Here is a 19,856-nt window from a genome sequence, read left to right as displayed (position 1 = left end):
TCTAATTAGTTGCAGTTGCAGACTCTCTGGCATTTCATTTTTTATAATAATTAAATTAATTTCTCAAAAACGAAAATGTGTTTTAAGTTTGAAAATGTAAACTTCAGGTGTAGATGCTTTGGTCATTACCTTATGTAGTAACTTTAAACATTTTAAAATCTTTAAATTACTCAACCAGCCTAAGAGATCTTATTTCAAAAATCTTTTTCATTTTCTAGATCTATAAGGATCTTAATGAAATTCAAGCATATCCTGGATTGGGATATACTGGAGAATTACTTCCTTTTGACATCGAGTCTTCAGATGGTAGAGTAAAAGTTGTCATGTTATCATCAGCAGTTGTTTCTGGAACAGGATTCAGAGCCTATTATAAAACAGGTTTGTTTTTAATATACTTTGGCTCAAAATGTAACAAGATTTGTATTATTTACTTAAAAAAACTATTTGTGCTTTCATGAAACCCTAATTGTTTTAGGTTGTATCCCACTCAATGACACATCACTTGTGTTACGCCCTTTGGAACCAGCATTTCATGGAGTCACTTATAATGTAACATGTCCAGAATATTACATCTTTGACAAACCATACAAAGGATTGCAATCTTTAGTGATAACTTGTGATACTTCTGGAGTCTGGGACAAGGCTGTTCCTTCTTGTACAAGTAATTTATTTTGAATTGTTTTAGTCATTTTTATTTTATACATTTATTGCTTTAGAGTAAGCTAGAAATGTGATAGCTGCTTTCAAAATTTATATTTAAATATTTTTTAAATTTAATTTCTTGCTTCAGTAGTTTCTTTTAACCCTTAAAGTGCTGAACTGTTTTTCAATGAGTGCAAACACTAGTCTGATGTTTAGAGGCTAAACTACCACACGCGTTTTAAGGGTTAATGATGAAAACCTTATATGCATTTTGTTGTAGTGCTTTTTTTTTTCAAGAGATAAGTTCTTATCACTTTGTGATAAAAACTGTTACAAACTGAATTTTTTTTCAGGAGTAGTTTGCAGCAGTCTTCCAACTGTTCAACATGGACATATAACTCGTACTGAGGATGTTTTCTCAGGCAGCTACCTTCATTATGTGTGCAACACAGGCTATAAATCTATTAATGGTACTTGGGATGGAGCAAGCATTTGTAATGTAACTGGTGACTGGGTACCTTTACCCAGTTGTTTATGTGAGTAGAGTTGATATTATTGTTATGTATATTAGTTGAGAAGCAGTTCTACCTTTTTAGACAATCACACAAGTCAAATAATGTATCTTTTTTTAATGCTTTTAAATAATAAAATAAGAATAACAGTCTGAACTATGATTATTTCAGAAGCTTCAATACTGCACCAATGCCTATAAGCTTATAAACTTCTCAGCTTGTAATCACATCATTCCTTATCTGGCCACTTACAGTCTTAAAAATCTTTTTGAATAGTTTTTTCCTTGAGGTTCCAGTGGTTATAATTTGGTCTAGGTCAGAGTGCAATGTGTAGAAGTATTTTTTAGTTGTAAACGTATTCATTTCTTTAATGAAACACTTCATCTTTTAAAACAGTAGGCCTACAGCTTTTCTTTTTACACAGGAACTAAGAATTACTATTTTTTAAGGAAAAGAAACTTTAAGACCTACACTCTTTTAGTATTCCTTTTAAAAACTCATCTTTATTTGAAACCTTTGTTTAAATGACATTTTCCAGCTATCTCTCAGTGTGCAGTTGTCCTAGCACCTAGTTCAGGTCATCTCACTTTCATGTTAGGGAATGGTACAGAGCAGGGATCAACTTTACATTTTTCATGTACCTATGGATTTGAGCTGATAGGTGCTGAAGTCATCACCTGTATTAATGGGTCTTGGTCTTCAGAGCCACCTAAGTGTATTAGTAAGTACATATCAAATATTGTCATTTAAAATAAGCTTCATACCATCAAAATAAGTTTTTGTTTCCAAACCGGGAGTCCCAGGTTCAAATCCTGGTGAAGGTTTTCTAATTTTGGGACCTTTAGGACAGCTCAAATGGGTACCTTACATTTGTTCTGAAAAAAGTAAAGGTGGTTGGTCATTGTGCTGGACACATGACACCCAAGTTAACCTTTACATCATCTGCCCTATAGATTGAAGTTCGGAAAGGGAAACTCCTTTTTACTTCACTATGTGGCTGAATGACTTAGACTGCTTGGTTACCTGTCAATATGGGTTGAGTTCAAATCTGACTCAAGCTGAGTTACAAAGTGGCAACAGGCAGCAGATAGCCTATTCTCCACATGTCCACAAAAGAGATTGGATCATAGTGCACTGAACATAGCATGTAAGATGTGCTATACAAAAGCAATTTTTAAAAAATGTTTTTTTTTATCCTACATTAAACTATCTATAAATAAATAAACAGCACAGATTGAAAAACTAAAGTATTTTATCTTTTGTAATCTAGACAATGTTATCATTTTCTGTTCATATCTTATAAAAGTTTCTTTATGTTAAGATTTTTTTTTTATCTTGCAGGGATCAAATGTGGTCTTCCTTATATAGAGAATGCTACTATGAGATCACCTTCACTAGAAGTAGGTTTAGGTGACCTGATTACAGTCACCTGTTTACCTGGGTTCTACTTGTCTGGTTCAAGTACTTTCTTTTGTGGAACACCTTCAGTACTTCCAAGTTGTATCAGTAAGTCATTGTGTGTAATGTATCAGTAAGTCATTGTGCGTAATGTATCATTAAGTCATTGTGCATAATGTTATAGCAATTAGTCTTTGTGTGTAATGTTATATCAGTTAGTCTTTGTGTGTAATGTTATATTAATTAATTTTTGTGTGGAATGTTATATCAATTAGTCTTTGTGTGTAATTTTGTACCAGTAAGTCATTGTGTGTGGAGGCACTGTGGCTGAGCAGTAAAGGCCTTGGCTTCTGAACCAAGAGTCCCAGAATTGAATCCTGGTGAAGACTGGGACTTTTTATTTCGGGATCTTTGGGTGCCTCTGAGTCCACCCAGCTCTAATGGGTACCTTACATAAGTTGGGGAAAAGTAAAGGTGGTTGGTCATTATGCTGGCCACATGACACCCTCGTCAACCTAGGGCCACAGAAACATATGACTTTTTCATCATCTGCCCCATAGATCTGAGAGTGCAAATTTACTTTTTTTCATTGTGTATAATGTTGTATGAGTTTGTTTATGTATGTAATGATGTATCAGTAAGTCTTTGTGTGTAATGTTTTATGAGTTTGTCTATGTGTATTATGATGGATGTATCAGTAAGTCTTTGTGTCTAATGTTATATCATAACATCATTGTATGTATTGCTGGCTAAATTAATAAGCTATAAAAATGTGTTCAATAATTTCTAAAAGTTTATTTTGTAGAACCTCAGCATTCTCCTAGATTTGTAACAAACAATGTGAAAATTATTAAAAAACCTGTGTCCTGAAGTGTTAAAGAAAACTTAATTTATTTTTTTCCAAATGAAGATTATGAAACAAATACTTTTTCTCTGCTTTAAATAGAACTAGAATTATCTAAAACTGCATTTATAACTCTATATGTGTATATCTCATGAAAATCACTCACTCACTGAACCTTTTTTATTTATTGAACCTTTAATTTGAAAGCAAAGTCTGGCATGACATTACTAAGCTAGGAGACTGGCCAAACAAACCTTCATTATGTCATGTCATAATTTTTACACAATAACTGCTATTCAGATTTCTATAATGAATGTTTTCTAGATATCTTAACATATGTCTATGATAATTGAACAGATATCAATGAATGTAACAGCAGTCAAACATATTGTAATCAACTGTGTGCTGATGAAATAGGCTCCTTTAAATGTTTGTGTCTTATAGGCTACACACTCAGTGCAGATAATCATACATGTACAGGTACAGTTGAATCTTTGTAATTGAATGTTAGGTTGCTTTACCAGCTTTCACAAAATTTTATTACTTTTTTATGCTGAGGTAAACTTGAAGTAAGTATTAAAATAAATTTCACAATTATTGTTTAAATGTTTGTATTTATTGTTCGTTTATTTATTTTATTTTCAATCTCTGTAGATATTGATGAATGTTCTATGAACAATGGTTACTGTGAACAACTCTGTACCAACACAATAGGCAGCTATGTTTGCTCTTGTCCTAGGCTCAATGCCACTTTGTTCCAGCAAGATGGACAGTCTGATATATTTATACCAGAATCAGAAAATGGCCTAGAATATTGGAATGTATATTACTTGAACCATTCCTGTATAGAGCCAAGTAAGTGTAACCAGGTGCTATATTGCATGGGATTTTTAAGACAAATCAGTAGTTTAAGACTATATGTTAAAGCTATTAGGCTTTATATTTAACTACAATTATGAAATGTTCCATTTTCTGTATTTTTGTTCTTAAATTTGGATTCTGTATTACTTAATTTTTTGTTGCTGCTTGTTCATTAAAGTGAATTTTTTTTAAGTAAGTATATAAATAAATTTCACAATTAATTCTTAATATTTCTATTGTTTTGAACAGTTATCTATGATATATTTTTAAAGGTGAAATAATGTGTCCAAAGTTGTCTGCCACTGTTACTAATGGAATGATATTGTCACACAAGTCAAGATATACAGCAGGTGATACTGTCACTTATTTGTGTCTGATTGGGTTCTCTTTAGTAGGTTCTAATGTACTGACCTGTTTGACTTCTGGTCAGTGGGATGGAACACCTCCAACATGTAAAGGTAAATATTATTTTTCTGAAAAAATTTAATATAAAACATTTAGAATACAAATAATCTGAATCTGAGTTCAGCATAAGGAGAAATGAAATGATTTCAGCTTAATAAAATCTAATCTATTTTCAAGATCCGCTGTTCATTATTTGTGTGTTGCTCTACCAGTGGCTCTTGTTTTTTTACTTAAGGTTGAAGGGCCTGATACTAAAATCCCTAGATTCCAATTTAGATAGTTAAAACATCCTTGTGAAGCATTAACCACAGCTTTGTGTGAATTAACTTCCTTATTGAGGTTTATGTATAATGAGATGACTTTGATTATGGGAGTATAGAGAGTTTAATTATGGAAGTATAGAGAGTTTAATTATGGAAGTATAGAGAGTTAAATTATGGAAATGTAGAGAGTTTCTGTACATGGGAATAATTTTTAAAGAAATGCAGTTACCCAATTTAATTTACATGAACATATAAAGAGAACAACATCATTAAAGATTGTAATGTTACTTATACATTGTTTTTCTCTCATCTAGCTGCCACCTGTTCAACTCCTAAACTAAGTTCCTCAGTAGTGAGTCCAAGCTTTTCCATCAACTACTTACAGTACTTTAATGCCACCTGTACTGTTCAAGGTTTGGGGGAGGTAGCCATGAGATCAAGGTGTGTTTATGATATCAAAGTTCATGCATATCAAGCTGAAATATCAAGTCTACAGTGCCCTGCAGGTTGAGACTAACTTGTTTCTATTGGTATACACTTGAATAAAAGGTAATCCTATACATTATTATGAACCTTACACAGCGACTATTTTCATTTTGTTCTAGCTCTTACTTGTGAAATACCTAGTCAACTGCCAGGTACTGAGCCCTATATGTTTACATCCACAACATATGGCAGTAGTTTTATCTTTAAATGTAAAGGCAACTTCATGATTCAAGGTCAAAGCTCAATCAGTAGAACTTCAGTGGTCACTTGCATGTCCAGTGGTTTCTGGGATTTTGGTGATCTAAGGTGTATGGGTAAGTTTACTATTTCTGTTTATGGTGGTTTTAACTGATATTGAATTTTGAGTCAGGATACATTTATATAAAGCTACTTATATAGGTACTTATACTTATGGATACTTACATCAATATTGTTTTATAAATATCCTGACACCTTTGTTTCTTTTTTTTTTAAATATTTTTTTCTATGTTTCTCATTATATCTGTCAGATGTATGTGTTTTGCAGGATGCCGGCCAATTGTTAAATAATTTAAATTTATCACTTTGTCTCTACAGTTGACCTTAAGGGGGTTCCATTGAGATATATATTTTTTTTCCTGTCAGTCTAGACTCCCAAGCTGATCTAGGTCTGTTTCTTGCCATCTTTTCTTCTTTGGTTTGCCTGTAAGTCTTTTCTAATTGTGTTTTGTTATAGTTCATTCTTTGTCATTTCATATTTTACATCCAGTCATTTTATGTTGGTCCATACATTTTTCTGAGTTTTCCTCCCCTAGATGTTGAATAAGTTGTTGGTTTTTTTTTTTATTTTTCATGAACCTTGAGATTTTATTGCCAAACTTTATATTGGGTTTCATTATTATTTTTCAAAGCTGATACCAACTCTGTCTGTCGCTCTGTTAGTACATGTTGTTTCTCCGACAACCAATCTTGAATTAAGCTGAAAATTTGCACAATTATTTTTTTGACCTGACTACACAAGAAAAAAGTAACCATTTATTTAACCATTGGTTATTAATTATTTAGTTTGGTATCTCAAACATGGGAAAGAAATTGCACTTGACTGAAGTGGTAGTATAAGCTTTAAAATAAGTTCGAAACAAACAGAAGTTAACTATGCAATCTTCTATTTTCACAAACACCTCACTAGTAGAGTGGTTAGAACCTTGGCTCAAGGTGGCTTGAGTCATGAGTTTAAATTTTTTTAAAATAAATGCTTTTAAAAAACGATTATGGTAAATTTCACCCAAATATCACTTTCTCTCCCCCTCCCCTTTTCATTTTCCAACTGGTCCAGATAAGTGATAAGATATTGAGAAAGCTAAAAGCATGAAATAGTGCTAAACAAAAAGAACTGATAAAAATATTTCTAATCTAACAGATTTATTATTGTTAGGCTAATTCTATTACAAATTTAATTACAACACTCATCCAAACTATTTGATACAACTACACTTCGTAGTATTTTTTATATTTTGTTTGTTTGTGAATGTTTTGTTTTTCTACATCTAGTAATGTTCATGCTTTGAAATATGTTGTGACAACTAAATTCTGTCTTTTTGCCTGTAGATATTGTTTCTTCAAACACTTTTACTGAATACTAAAACTTTTTTTCTCTTCCCTATTTCTTAGCATGTTTTTTTTTTCTTTCCTTTCAGTATTTTAATTTCTATTAGATTTCTCTTTGTCATTCTTCATTTGTCCTTCTTTTACCTTCATAGATACAGAATATTTGATCCATATCTTCATAGATACAGAATATTTGATCCATAATTTTAGTAAATAACCAACATAACTTATCTGGTTAGAAGTACTTTTTTTATGAGAGCAAAGTAGCTTAATTGTTGTTTTTAGAAACTTGGTACTTCTGTCAAGACATTTTTCTAGAACAAAGTCCATAGTTTAGTGAACAATCATCTATATCTCTAGTTTCAATTTTCAGCATTAAAGTCTCCAATATTTATCCTAACAAACATCATGAGTGGTGCCTTGTTAAATATTTTTATTAGTGTGCCTTTGAAAGATGCTTAATTAGATTTTCATCTGTTATGGGGATAAGTATAATAATATGATTGTAATGATAAACTTTTTCCTGCTTTAGATAGTATACATATCCTTCTGATTTTCTAGTTTAAGTCAAATAAATTCCTCTAATAGAAAATCGTGTTTGAATGATGCTTCTTGCACTGCTATTGTAGAGTATGGTGTAGTTATTAACTTTGTAAGGATTTCTTGTATGAAATTTGACATCACATCAAGGTGCTAGCTGCAATGATCCAGGCACAAGTCCTGGTGTCCAACAAATCACTCAATCCTATGAAGAGTACAGTCTAGTCTACTACCAGTGTGAGAGATCAGACTTTGAACTGACTGATAAGAGACCTTTACTGTGTGAGTGGAATACAGTACAAAAAGTCCTACAGTGGAACAGTACAGTACCACATTGTGTTGGTTAGTTTCTGGTGTTGATATTTATACTTGTATTATACTCTAGTGATTAAAATTAGACTCTTTCTTTCAAGATAGAGTTGAAGTGAGCAGATCAAAGATTTGTTTATAAACTTTGTGTCTAACACAAAACTTGTTCAGCAAGTAAGTCTTCAGTGTGAATAGTACAAATGTAGAATGTAGAAATCTATTATGCACATCTGTGAACATCTGCTAGTTAGTGAAATTTACTTGGTAAATGTTAACTTTAACTTGTTTCCCAATTTAGTTTAAGAAAAAGTGACAGAGCATGAAATTGAGTTTATTGAATCAGGAAAACCATGGGCAGTCTCTAATTAACATAAATGACTGGTTAACACATGAATTTGCACAGAGTATAATTATTTTATTTTGAAGGAACCCCTGCAAGTTATTTGAAAAGATAATAATAATAATAAGGATAACAAAAATATGGGAAGCTAGGCTTGGAGATTAAGCATTTATGGAAATTATCTAAAGCAACAATATAACCTATTGTTATATCAACCAAGAGCATAAAATTAACTGACCTCACAGGCCCTTTAAGGCCCTTGGCATTCCTAGGAACATTCTCATTGCCTGTCAGAGGGCGGTACTTCTGCAGACCTGCCACATCACTGGAAAATTCCTCGGTGGAAACTGATAAAGGGACTACGATGAATTTTGTTTCCCTTTAACGAAACTCAACCCTGGCTGCACCAGAGAATGAATACTCATTTTAACATGATAATAATAATAATGATTTATAGAATGCTGTTAACAAGCAAATTTTCAGCTCAAGGTGCTGTGATAAGAATACAAACATAAACATGAGTGCTAAAATTACAAACTAATCTAAAAAAGTTTTAGGAAAACATACATTACGAGCAAATATTCATTCATACATTTAATTAGAAAGCGAGGTGTTTGAAATAGAAAAACAATATTGATATGTTAATATACATAGAGTAATGTTTGAATTAAAACATGTTCATATGCCTTTGTATAGACTTTGTTTTTATCAGAGAAAGAATGTTTAAATTTATACTTTGTTTTATAATCAGTAAAAACATTTTCTTATATTTCTATATACACTTATGTTTCTTAATCAGAGAATTTTAATATAGATGTGTTTGTTTGTATCAGATGTTGAGCCCCCAAAGATTTTACATTGTGATACACACAGAGTTGTCATTGAAAAACTCACTGCTCCAAATCTAGTGGAACCTATAGCACTTGATAATGTAGAGGTACAACTTTCAATAGTTGACATTTGTTAGTCTAACATTGATTTATAAAATGCAATTAAAATCTCAAGCATTTGTTTGCAAACTTATCTCTAGTATTTGTTTTATTATGAAAATTCTATTATCTGAATGGAACCTTTTGTTATAGGCATGTTTATAAGGGTATTAGAGTTTGAACTATTACTTTCATTTATCTTTTATGGAAGTTATTTTCCATACACCTCATCTACAGGTGGCAAGTTTTACCAAGTCTCCAGTCAACTTCTATATGAGTCATGTAGTATCTGTCAACACCACAATTACATACACAGCTAGGGATTTTGCAGGCAATCAAGCTACATGTACCATTGATATTGTTATCAAAGGTTGGTTGAGTAATACTGTTTATCCTTTTTATGGAAGAACATTTGTTAAAAAAATAGATTACATATTATGACTTTAAATTATTACATATTTACAATAACAAAGCAAGATGCAATATCTTCTTTGAAAATAATCTATAAACTGCTACGATGATCAAGGATTGGATAAAATAAATTATTTAAGCTAACAACTAACTGATTATGAGCTTTACCAGAATGTATTTATCTTATACCTAATAACTATTCAGATCAATCTTATTACAATAGTAATGCTATAAATGTATGACTAAACTAAATGTGACTTGAAGTTTGTTTACATTTCCTTACCAGATGAGCTTCCACCAACTCTTCAATGCATTTCCTCATTTACCTACACCTTGACAGATGTGAATGATGTCAAGTCATTTGACTTAAGTCAATTTGTGACATCTCTCACAGATGATTCTAGTACTGTAAATGTAATGTACTCGCCAGCTAATCTTGTGGTAGATAGGTTCAGTAATGGCCAGGTTTACACTGTCAAAATATCAGCCAGTGATCTTTCAGGCAACTCTCATTCATGTCTGGTGCAGGTCAAAGTTCAAGGTATTTAGTTCTAACTCTTCAGTTTTATATACATTGTGAAATTAATAAATGATAATTGAAGAAGTAATGCTGAAGCTTTTTATGCAAGAAATCTTAAAGAAATGAAATGTCAAAATTTGTAGGATGACAAATTGTTGGAATTTTAATATTTTTAGGTAATGTCTTAATTAGTCTTAAATCAAATAATTTGAGATGCAATGTATTGCATTTTGGGTTCTTCTTTAAATGAAGTCACCTGCCAGAACCCTTTTATATACATATAACTAAAATAATTTCTTTTTGTTTTGTTTGCTTTTATTGTTTTTAGTTTTAATCCTAGTCTAAAACTTTCAGGCCCTGTCTGTAGCAATTGGAGTTTAACAGTGAGAAATGCTTCCATAAGCTGTATAGAAACACTTGATGGCTATATGTGCACTGTAGTGTGTGAGCCTGGCTATGTATTCTATGAGAACCCCCTACAGAACTCAGTGAATATGTCTTGTACTCAAACTCAAGGCTGGTCTAGAAAGAAACCTGTTTGTGTAGGTTAGTGACAATAGCTCTTTCATGCATTGAGATTCTACTAAATAATATTTGAAATAAATAGACCTAATATATAGTAGAGTCACTATTACGGAACAGTTTGCAGCTACTTTTAGTTTTCATTTTTTTGCTCCGAAATGGTTAGACCTATGGAAACACTAAAAGTATCTAGGCATTGCCCATCCATTTTCCGATAAAAATAGAGGCATTGTGTAGTTTTTCAAATAATATTTAAATTTGACATTAAAATCGACTGAGATATGGTCAGTCACAATTACAGAACAGGATTTTTTAAGAAGTCACAATTGCAGAACACAGTAAAAATATCGGAACAAAGCCTATATAAAGCATATCTTTTATAAGTCTAATACTTGAACTCCTTATCCTTTACATTAATTTTATTTTATTAAAGATTAAGACAACACATTGTCACTTTTAGATATTTTACCTCTTCTTTAATTGTAATTGACGTCACACTACCCTGATTTTCCTTACAAGGTTTTATTTTCCACTATTCTTTCATTCTTTTTTGTTATATTAATATAACATAGGCCTATATGATATTTGATATTATGATTTGTCTACTTTTTTCTGGACGTCTGGTAATCATAAATTCTATATTATATGTAATATTATTCTCTATATGTTTTTAAATTTATGTATACTAATACAAACTCATATTTAAATTACAATAATCTAAATCACTATGTAAATATTAAGCTAAATGATAGTAAATGCGCAGGTCAAATAAATAACATCTATATTGTTCCACAACTGTGACTATCTTAAAAAAGGTAAAAACTGGGTGAACACCTCCTAATTTTTTTTAATTGAATTCCTGGTAGATAGCTATGAAATGAAGTTTTTCCACATCCATTTATAAACCGAAAAATAGGTGTATCATGCAGGTGATGTGTCATTATCATTTTTTAAAAGCCTTAAGCCTTGGCCAATGCGGTTCTCCTGGAACATGAAAAATAATGGACGATTCCACACCTGTCAACTTTAACCTGGAGACAAAATTAATTTTCTGCTGTGAAAGGAAAACCCTTATATAGGAAATGTAGTGAAATGGACCATGGGCAGTACCCTTACATTAGTTTAGCAGAAAATAAAGTAGATTTGACGAGCTGTTCTGCAAACATGCCTGCTCCGCAATAGTGACTCTACTATATATATTACCAGCAAAGTGTGAAATGCGAGCATTCTATAGAATAACTAATCTATGTCTGGCAAAAGAGAAAATGTCTCATTTAGAAAAATATGTATAAATAAAATATAAATTAAGAGAAAAATAACAAAATGAATAGCAGAATTTCTTAAGACTAAAAATACATTTGTAACCCATTATACCTCTAGCCTATACTGAATGTAATTTCAGTTTTCAAATAATGAAATAATTATTTAAATTGTCGAATCATATTTTCAAATAGTAATACTCATTAGTAAATATAATTTTGTTTAGTTTCTTCTATAATGAGAAATCAAAAGATGCTGAAACATTTTGCATAGTGAGCTTGTAAAACTGTCTACAGACAACAGCAAAAGAGATTCAAAGTTAACATAATACTCTTGAAGGCTGCTCATTATTTTAAAATATTTTTGTAAGTTTTTTCTTAAAAAATATAAATATTTTTATAATAATGTTCCAGTTTGTGATCTTAATTTATACAAAAATAAAAGGGTAATTTAAAAAAATCCATCCATAAAAAATAGAACAAAATTCTCATCTACATGTTTTGTTAGTATACATTTTTATTGCATACATGCATACACATGTACGAATTGTGGCAAAGTCTGCCGTTCTAGAATTGGCTTGATTAGCCACACCAGATTCTGCCCCATCTCAAGATTAAGCCAAAACCAGTGACTCACTTGGGCGCATCCATTGCCTTTCGAGACAAAAGGAGCCATATATACATTTTTATTGCATCTCCCAACTCTTCCTCAGTTTTTGTATTTTATAAATTATCTTATATTTAGAAAAATGCTGTGAGACCCACTAAAGCTTACCAGACCTTTCACACCCATAGGAGGACAAAATAGAAACAAAGTCATATAGAAGAGGACAAAAGTAAAAACAAGAGAAAGTAAATGTTAAATAAATGGAGAAATCATTTCCAACTTTGCCTGAAATCTGCTGACATTTTATAGAATACCGGATTTCACACTTTGTCAGTAACATATATAAGAAAAAATTGCTCAATGAAATGAAATGACTGGTTTTAATGTTTAGAATAAGAGAGAGAACTATTGTTTTGGCAGGACTGATAATCTGTTTAAACACACTAGGAAAAAGAATGTAATATTTCAGTAGCTTTCTTTGCTATGTAAATCTCTAAGTCACATTAAAAAAATTAAATTCTACAGTAATGTCTTAAATTTTACATCTTCTTGTATTGATGTAAGACTAGTACATTCATTAATAGTGTATTTTAGTTTCTTGAGTAAGGGTTTAGAGTATTTATCAACAATTATATCAATATCATCTTCATGTGATTTGCCAATGTTATAACACTGATGTGATGCTACAGTATGTATACATGCAGTGGCTTGTAACATAATTTTGTACTATCTATATTGCTAGGACTATGTCCTCCATTGACTCACAGAATAGCTTTAATCATAGCAAAGTTGATCCAAATGTTTAAGAGCAAAAGAATTTTGAGTGCTGTAGTCTAAGTAAGTCTTCAGAGGCTGGGAGCACATAGAGCCCTGACCATTGCTCTTTGAGTGCTGTAGTCTCTGTAAGTCTTCAGAGGCTGGGAGCACATAGAGCCCTGACCATTGCTCTTTGAGTGCTGTAGTCTCTGTAAGTCTTCAGAGGCTGGGAGCACATAGAGCCCTGACCAATGCTCTTTGAGTGCTGTAGTCTAAGTAAGTCTTCAGAGGCTGGGAGCACATAGAGCCCTGACCATTGCTCTTTGAGTGCTGTAGTCTAAGTAAGTCTTCAGAGGCTGGGAGCAATAGAGCCCTGACCAATGCTCCTTGTAGAATAGTCAAGAATTGGCCATTATTCTTATCAAGTCCTATTTGGTATAGTTCAGGTTTAACAAACTGCTGAGTCATGCTCTTTGTGCATGTCAATAATTAAATCTTACTTAACCAGATTAAAGAATCCACTAAATAGGAATTGGATAATGTAAATACAAAGGAAGTACAAACAGATTTTTTGTTTTTTTTTAAGTCTTTGAAATAACAGTTAGTAGGAAAAGTTGTACTATAAGAAAAGATTTTTAAAATGCATTTCACTACAATTAAAATGCACATGACTACAATGACAGTGATATTGTCTACATTCTTGATGTATCAAAATCAATACCTTAAATAATTTTGGATCATAGATGGAGAAAGATATTTTGCTTGGAATTCCTTTTGGTTTGTAATAGAATACAAATAGAATCCACTGCAAAACTCTACAAAAAAACATTTCTTCAATTCTCATTGATGAGAAGTTACCCTCCTATTATCAATTTGAGTAACTCAATTATTCCTTTTATATTCTTTATTTTCTAGCCTCACATACAGCTGAGTACAATAGTTCACTTGGGAGTATGTACTCTTGTTACAAGAATGAAGAACTGAAAAATATCTCAAACAGACACATTTGTGGTAAGGCCACACAGCCATGGAGGACTCTATTGTCCTAGTTGTAAAACATTATCTATGAATGTTACTTGTCCATCCAATCTACATTGTTCTTAACTACATTAGTTAGTATCAGGTTTTGTTGAGCAGTGTTATACATTCAACAAAATAAGTTTTTTCATTTCATTAAAATTGTATGTTAATATGAAAACATTTTATGTTAATTAATTCGTTAGTTAGTGTTAATATGAAAAATTAGTTTTAAAAAATTAATATGAAAACATTTTTCTCCTCCTTAGTTTCCTGTCCACCTGGATTGTTGACGTCTGCTGATGCCACTTGCACTCCTTGTCCAGCTGCTACTTATTTGGATAGCATCTATGAAGATTGTCTCCCTTGTCCAGCTGGATCAAACTGGCTGAATACTGGGGCCACTTCTGTCATGGACTGTTACTGTGAGACTTAAAAAAAAAATTCATACTTGAGTATTAGTAGATTGTATTTTATTTCTGTTTCTGTGGCATATTAGACTTATCCTTAAAGAAATGGATATTGTTAGCTTTAAGCTAAAATACAAATATGCTTAGAACAAAACAAAATTACCAATACATCTATGTACCTATTGAAATCCCTCATTTAATAAAAGAAACTAGAACAAACCCTAAAGAAAGAGCTGTGAGGTTTATCACAAGTGAATATACTCACAATTAGCAAGAGTAACACAACTGGTAAAAACCACTAATCTTAGAGACACTAAATGATAGATGACTAAACAAAAAGTCAAGTAGCAATGATACAAAAAACACCAAAGCATAACATTCAAACAAACATTCAATTATAGATAAGAGCTCATTTGTTGCTTATATGGTAGGGCTAATTCAAATAAAAACTCTACTTTTTCTGCCTTTAGAGCATTGCTTGAATCAACCATAAGAAACAATGACTAAATAAGATTTAAATGACTATCAGCTTAGGACATAATTATTTTTCAAAAACTAAGCATTTGGATACCAAACTGACGATGTCAAATTTGAGACTGTGTGTGTGTGGGGGTATTATATTCAAAATATTCCAATATTCTTAAATACCCCTTAAATGTAAAAAAAAAAGGTGAAATGTTTTACATGTTTGGGATGTTCCTTCAGATTTCTAGCCCAAACCTCCTGAAGGTAACAGGCAGGGTTTGAACTCGGGACCATCAAAACTACAGAACAATAGTCCAGAGCTCATACAATATGACCAGGCACACATTCTGATGTTTGCTCAGGGGAAAATAAAAGGTGGTGGTCTTGTTAGTCACATAATTCTTTTGTCAACTTAGGCAATCTGTGGATCATTAGATTTTGAAGGGAACTCAAACAAATCATATTTTTTATACTGAAAGAATAATGTTTTTGTTTATTTATATTTTGTTTGTAAATAAAAAAATTAAATATAGATATTATTCATTTGTCCTTTTGTCAGTAACTTGTCCTGATGGATACACATCTGCTAGTGGTGAGGCTGTCTGTCAGATATGTCCAGTCAATCAATTTTCTTTTAGTAATCAATTGTGCAGTGGCTGTCAGCCTGGTCAGTATACAACACGTCAAGGTCAAGGATCAGTCAGAGAGTGTCGAGGTACAATTGCATCTTATTAATTCATTAGCTTAAAAGAAGATTATTTTTTTATTCTAAGCAATTTTAACATCTCCACAATAAAGGATGTGTGGTCGAGAGGCTAAGTATGCTTGAACTTGGCTTGGCTTGGCTCCCTATGAAGGGGGCTTGAGGTTCGACACCCGACTCAAGCAGAGCTGTGTTAACTGAGCGCCTAAAGGTAACACGGAAAAACCTTCTCCCATATACCCTTTCCCCCCCCACACACACTATTCCACAAATGAGATTGAACCATAGCACTCTGACAATGCTATAAGCATGAAAGTAGCGCTATTTAAAAGCTATATAAAATAAAATTTAAAAAAGTCACTGTACAACAAAAAATATTGATGCAGAATAGCTGAAACAGAGACACTAAGAGGTGCTTTAATTATCGATAATAATTGAATAAGTCATTATAACTTTTCAAAAAGTTGCTTTCAGGCTATCTGTGCATCAAATCCCCCATAAAACCTTTGACCACTGGAAAAGGTTTCCTTCAGCAGACAGGTTTGAAATTGGATCTCTTCCCACTAGTCATGACTGATGGTCCCTCAACATTTAATAATAATAATCTTTATTGTCCATATGGAAATTTGTCTTACAATTTGTGCATTACATCAAACATAAAACATTATAACTATAAGAAACAAAAGTGTACATTCACACCAGACTCACTCATAATTTACATGTGACAAAGTTTATACCAGATTGTTCTTATTTAATGATTTGATTGCCAGGGGAACAAAAGAGTGTTTGTGTCTGTTTGTCTTTGCTATCAGTGTCTTGTATCTCTTTTGTGATGGTAAAATCACAAAATCCTGACACAAAGGGTTATTCTTTATTTCGAGGATCTTGTTAGTTTTTTTTATAGATGTTTGTATCAAACAACTGCCCAAATGGGGTTTGTTTTTGGCCAATGATTTTACCAGCAGCATTTAGGATTCTATAAAGTTTATTTTTATTTTTAATACTCAGATTGCCATACCAGGCAGTGATATTGAAACTTAAAATATTGCAGATATGAGCGTGATAAAACATAGCCAAGGCCTTTTCGCTAACATTAAGCAAGGACAGTGTTCTTAGTAATCGTAATCTTTGCTGCCCTTTTTTGCTGATATAATCAGTATTTGCAGTAAAATTTAGTTTATTGTCTAGGATAGTACCAAGGTATTTAAAGGTTTGCACAATTTCAATAGTCTCTCCAGCTACAGAAACAACATCATTTTCATTCTTTTTCTACGAAAATCGATTATCATTTCTTTGTTGTTTTTTTTACATTTAATAATAAAAAATTATCTTTACAGTATTTTTCAATGTGTTCTATTTCTTTGAAATACTCATTTACGTCTGAGCTCTCAGAGAGCAGGGCAAGAAGAGCCGCATCATCAGCAAATTTTGTGAAGAAGCAAAAAGGACTATCGGATTTAAATCATTGGTGTACAAAATGAACCACAATGGCGATGTCACTTCCCCCTGGGGCGCCCCTGTGTTAACTATGCGTTCATTTGAAATAACATTGTTTACCCTAACCCTCTGAGATCTCTGGGTCAAAAATTCATTAGCCCATAGTATTATGTATGGACTAATCTTCAACGCTTTCATCTTTTCAATGAGTAAATGAAGTTGTATAGTGTTAAAAGCTGATGAGAAATCAATAAAGAACAATCTTACATAAGTGTTCGGTAAGTCCAGATGTTTGTAGACACAATTTAAAATATTTAGGATGGCATCGTCTACACCTTTACTCTTTTGGTAAGCAAATTGTAAAGGGTCTAACTTATTACAAAGATCATTCAGAAAAAAAACATTTTAACCAATTTTTCTAAACATTTAGACACAATGGAAGTAAGTGAAACAGGTCTATAGTCATTCATTTCTTTTGGTTTGGAAACCTTTGGCACAGGTACAATTATAGATGACTTCCACACAGGTGGTATCTCATGGTTTAGTAATGAAGTTGAAGAAATATCTTGGAAAGGTTCAGCTAGTTGTTCAGCACATTCTTTTAAGATTCGCCCTTTTATTCCATCAGGCCCACCAGCTTTCATTGGGTTGACGTTTTTGAAAATGTTACAAACTTGCTCTTTAGTAATTGCTAATTCTGAACAGTTGTTAACATTGACATCATCTAGGGCTTTGAGTCTTAGATAATTAAAATCTTTCGTGTCGAAGCGACAATAGAAATCATTTAACTCGTTGGCTAATGTTTTTTCGTCTCTTGTAGCAAGATTATTTTTCATTTTGACTTGTGCTCCTGCCATTTTGTTCATGATGCCCCACGCCTGTCGTATGTCACTTGTCTTAATTGAGTCTTCCAGGTTGGTGCGGTAGTTTCTCCTCCCTTCCTCAAGAATGACGTTGAGATTTCATTGAGCTATTTTCCTTGTCTGTCCATCGCCACTCATATATGCTCTTTTCTTTTTGATTATTTCCCGTTTTATTTTTGCAGTGACCTATGGTTTATTGTTGGGGTATATCTTGATGCTCTTAGTACTGACACACATGTTTTTACAGAATTTGATGTAATTTGTTACTGCGTCGACTCATGAAACCGCATTAATGAGTTGGGTCACACCATTATTCACAATATGAGGCTTCTTTTTTTTAACATGGTCAGGATCTTCACTTTCCTATTATGTGGCAGCCATGCTCTATGGAGAGACTGCTACTCCAATACCTGAGTTTCTGACAGCCTCTTTGTGGAATGGTGGGGCAGCTTTTTGGTAACTGGGCTACCAATTTTTATTAAATTTCTGCCCTGGGTCTAGGAAACCATGGTATTGTGGTTCCCAAGCTCCTAGAGCAGGAGTTCTTGAAAAGTATAAGATCTCTTGCAAAAATATTTGTGGTGTCTGCACAGGCGATGCTCATAGTATTCTTGGATGTCGATCTGGATTTCAATGTTTGGTATAAAATGAGTTACTAAGAGTCCTTGGAACTCAGTTTGATTCATTGACATACATTAGCAATGAAGACGTTGCCACAAAAACTACATCGATAGTGATGCACAGGGGCGGACTGGGTGTCAAAATCGGCCCGGGCATTTCTATAAAATTCGGCCCACAAATTCTCTATCATGTGATGGGCATCCATTTCTAGGTGTATCGGTCCTTAAAAATCATTGTTAAGTTTGATAATGTATCAATATGCATGCATTTAGTGAACTCTATATCTTAATAAGCAATATAGCATCTTTTTAAATCAGCAATTATGTAGGCCCTAAAAAGATGAAGCCTACTAGTAGCACTGTCTACATTCTACATTTTATTTTCGGAAAATGTGTTTGATTAAAATAGTATTACACTGCAATGTCTGTGAAAGATTTTTTTTTTAAACACGATGCTCAAAGGGCCTTTTATAAAAATAATGATAATAACATAATAAGAATATTATAAAACCTTTAACAACTTGATATGTGCCATAGTGACTTCGATCAGGCCATTTCGGTGGCCCTACCGGCCCAATTGGGTACCGGCCCACCGGGCATTTGCCCAAATGCCCATATAGCCAGTCCGCCCCTGGTGATGCAGCTAATAATGATTTCTCTTCAATGTCAGTTACACAATTCTGGTTCCATTGTTTGTAGTCATATCGGGTTCTATCTGACATTTCCAACAGCCTATCTTTGGGAAACTGGGTTGTCCAGGTTCTTAGTGATCAAGTCTAAGTACAGAAGTAGACTTGAGGCAGGAGATGTTAGTGATCAAGTCTAAGTACAGAAGTAGGTTGTCCAGGCTCTTAGTGATCAAGTCTAAGTACAGAAGTAAACATAAAGCAGGAGATCACATTCTTTATGATCTTACAAAGACTGCCCTGAGAGCTCTTCATCTGGTGAAACAAAAACAAGCTCAACCTTCACACTAATGTTGGTGTGTTTGTAAAAACTGTCACAACAATATTATTGTACCTATCTATGTAGTTTACTGTATCAATGGCTGTACGTTTTCTATGATTAGGCAGACTTTTAAAATTTCAATTGACACATTTTACACTAAATTAAGCTCTTGCTATGTTCAGTTTCTAACAGTAAAAATACA

The 19,856-nt window shown here is 32.7% G+C and overlaps 1 protein-coding gene across 3 annotated transcripts in view; it reads left to right on the top strand.

Moving 5' to 3' along the window:
• LOC106055224 (sushi, von Willebrand factor type A, EGF and pentraxin domain-containing protein 1-like) overlaps positions 1-19,856 on the top strand; it is an 88,450-nt gene that overhangs the window by 41,695 nt on the left and 26,899 nt on the right. For all 3 annotated transcript variants that reach the window (XM_056010886.1, XM_056010887.1, XM_056010888.1), the window contains 18 exons: positions 219-378; positions 476-661; positions 996-1,178; positions 1,693-1,875; positions 2,496-2,660; positions 3,754-3,876; positions 4,051-4,251; positions 4,530-4,715; positions 5,240-5,431; positions 5,531-5,725; positions 7,689-7,880; positions 9,021-9,124; positions 9,354-9,486; positions 9,814-10,068; positions 10,402-10,593; positions 14,107-14,202; positions 14,478-14,633; positions 15,643-15,798. In XM_056010886.1, coding sequence (XP_055866861.1) covers positions 219-378; positions 476-661; positions 996-1,178; positions 1,693-1,875; positions 2,496-2,660; positions 3,754-3,876; positions 4,051-4,251; positions 4,530-4,715; positions 5,240-5,431; positions 5,531-5,725; positions 7,689-7,880; positions 9,021-9,124; positions 9,354-9,486; positions 9,814-10,068; positions 10,402-10,593; positions 14,107-14,202; positions 14,478-14,633; positions 15,643-15,798 — 3,058 coding nt within the window. The remainder of the gene's footprint in view (positions 1-218; positions 379-475; positions 662-995; positions 1,179-1,692; positions 1,876-2,495; positions 2,661-3,753; positions 3,877-4,050; positions 4,252-4,529; positions 4,716-5,239; positions 5,432-5,530; positions 5,726-7,688; positions 7,881-9,020; positions 9,125-9,353; positions 9,487-9,813; positions 10,069-10,401; positions 10,594-14,106; positions 14,203-14,477; positions 14,634-15,642; positions 15,799-19,856) is intronic.

The sequence above is a fragment of the Biomphalaria glabrata genome, chromosome 14 (genome assembly GCF_947242115.1).
Source record: "Biomphalaria glabrata chromosome 14, xgBioGlab47.1, whole genome shotgun sequence".
Taxonomy (NCBI): Eukaryota; Metazoa; Mollusca; class Gastropoda; family Planorbidae; genus Biomphalaria; species Biomphalaria glabrata.
This window is presented reverse-complemented; position numbering and strand designations above follow the sequence as displayed.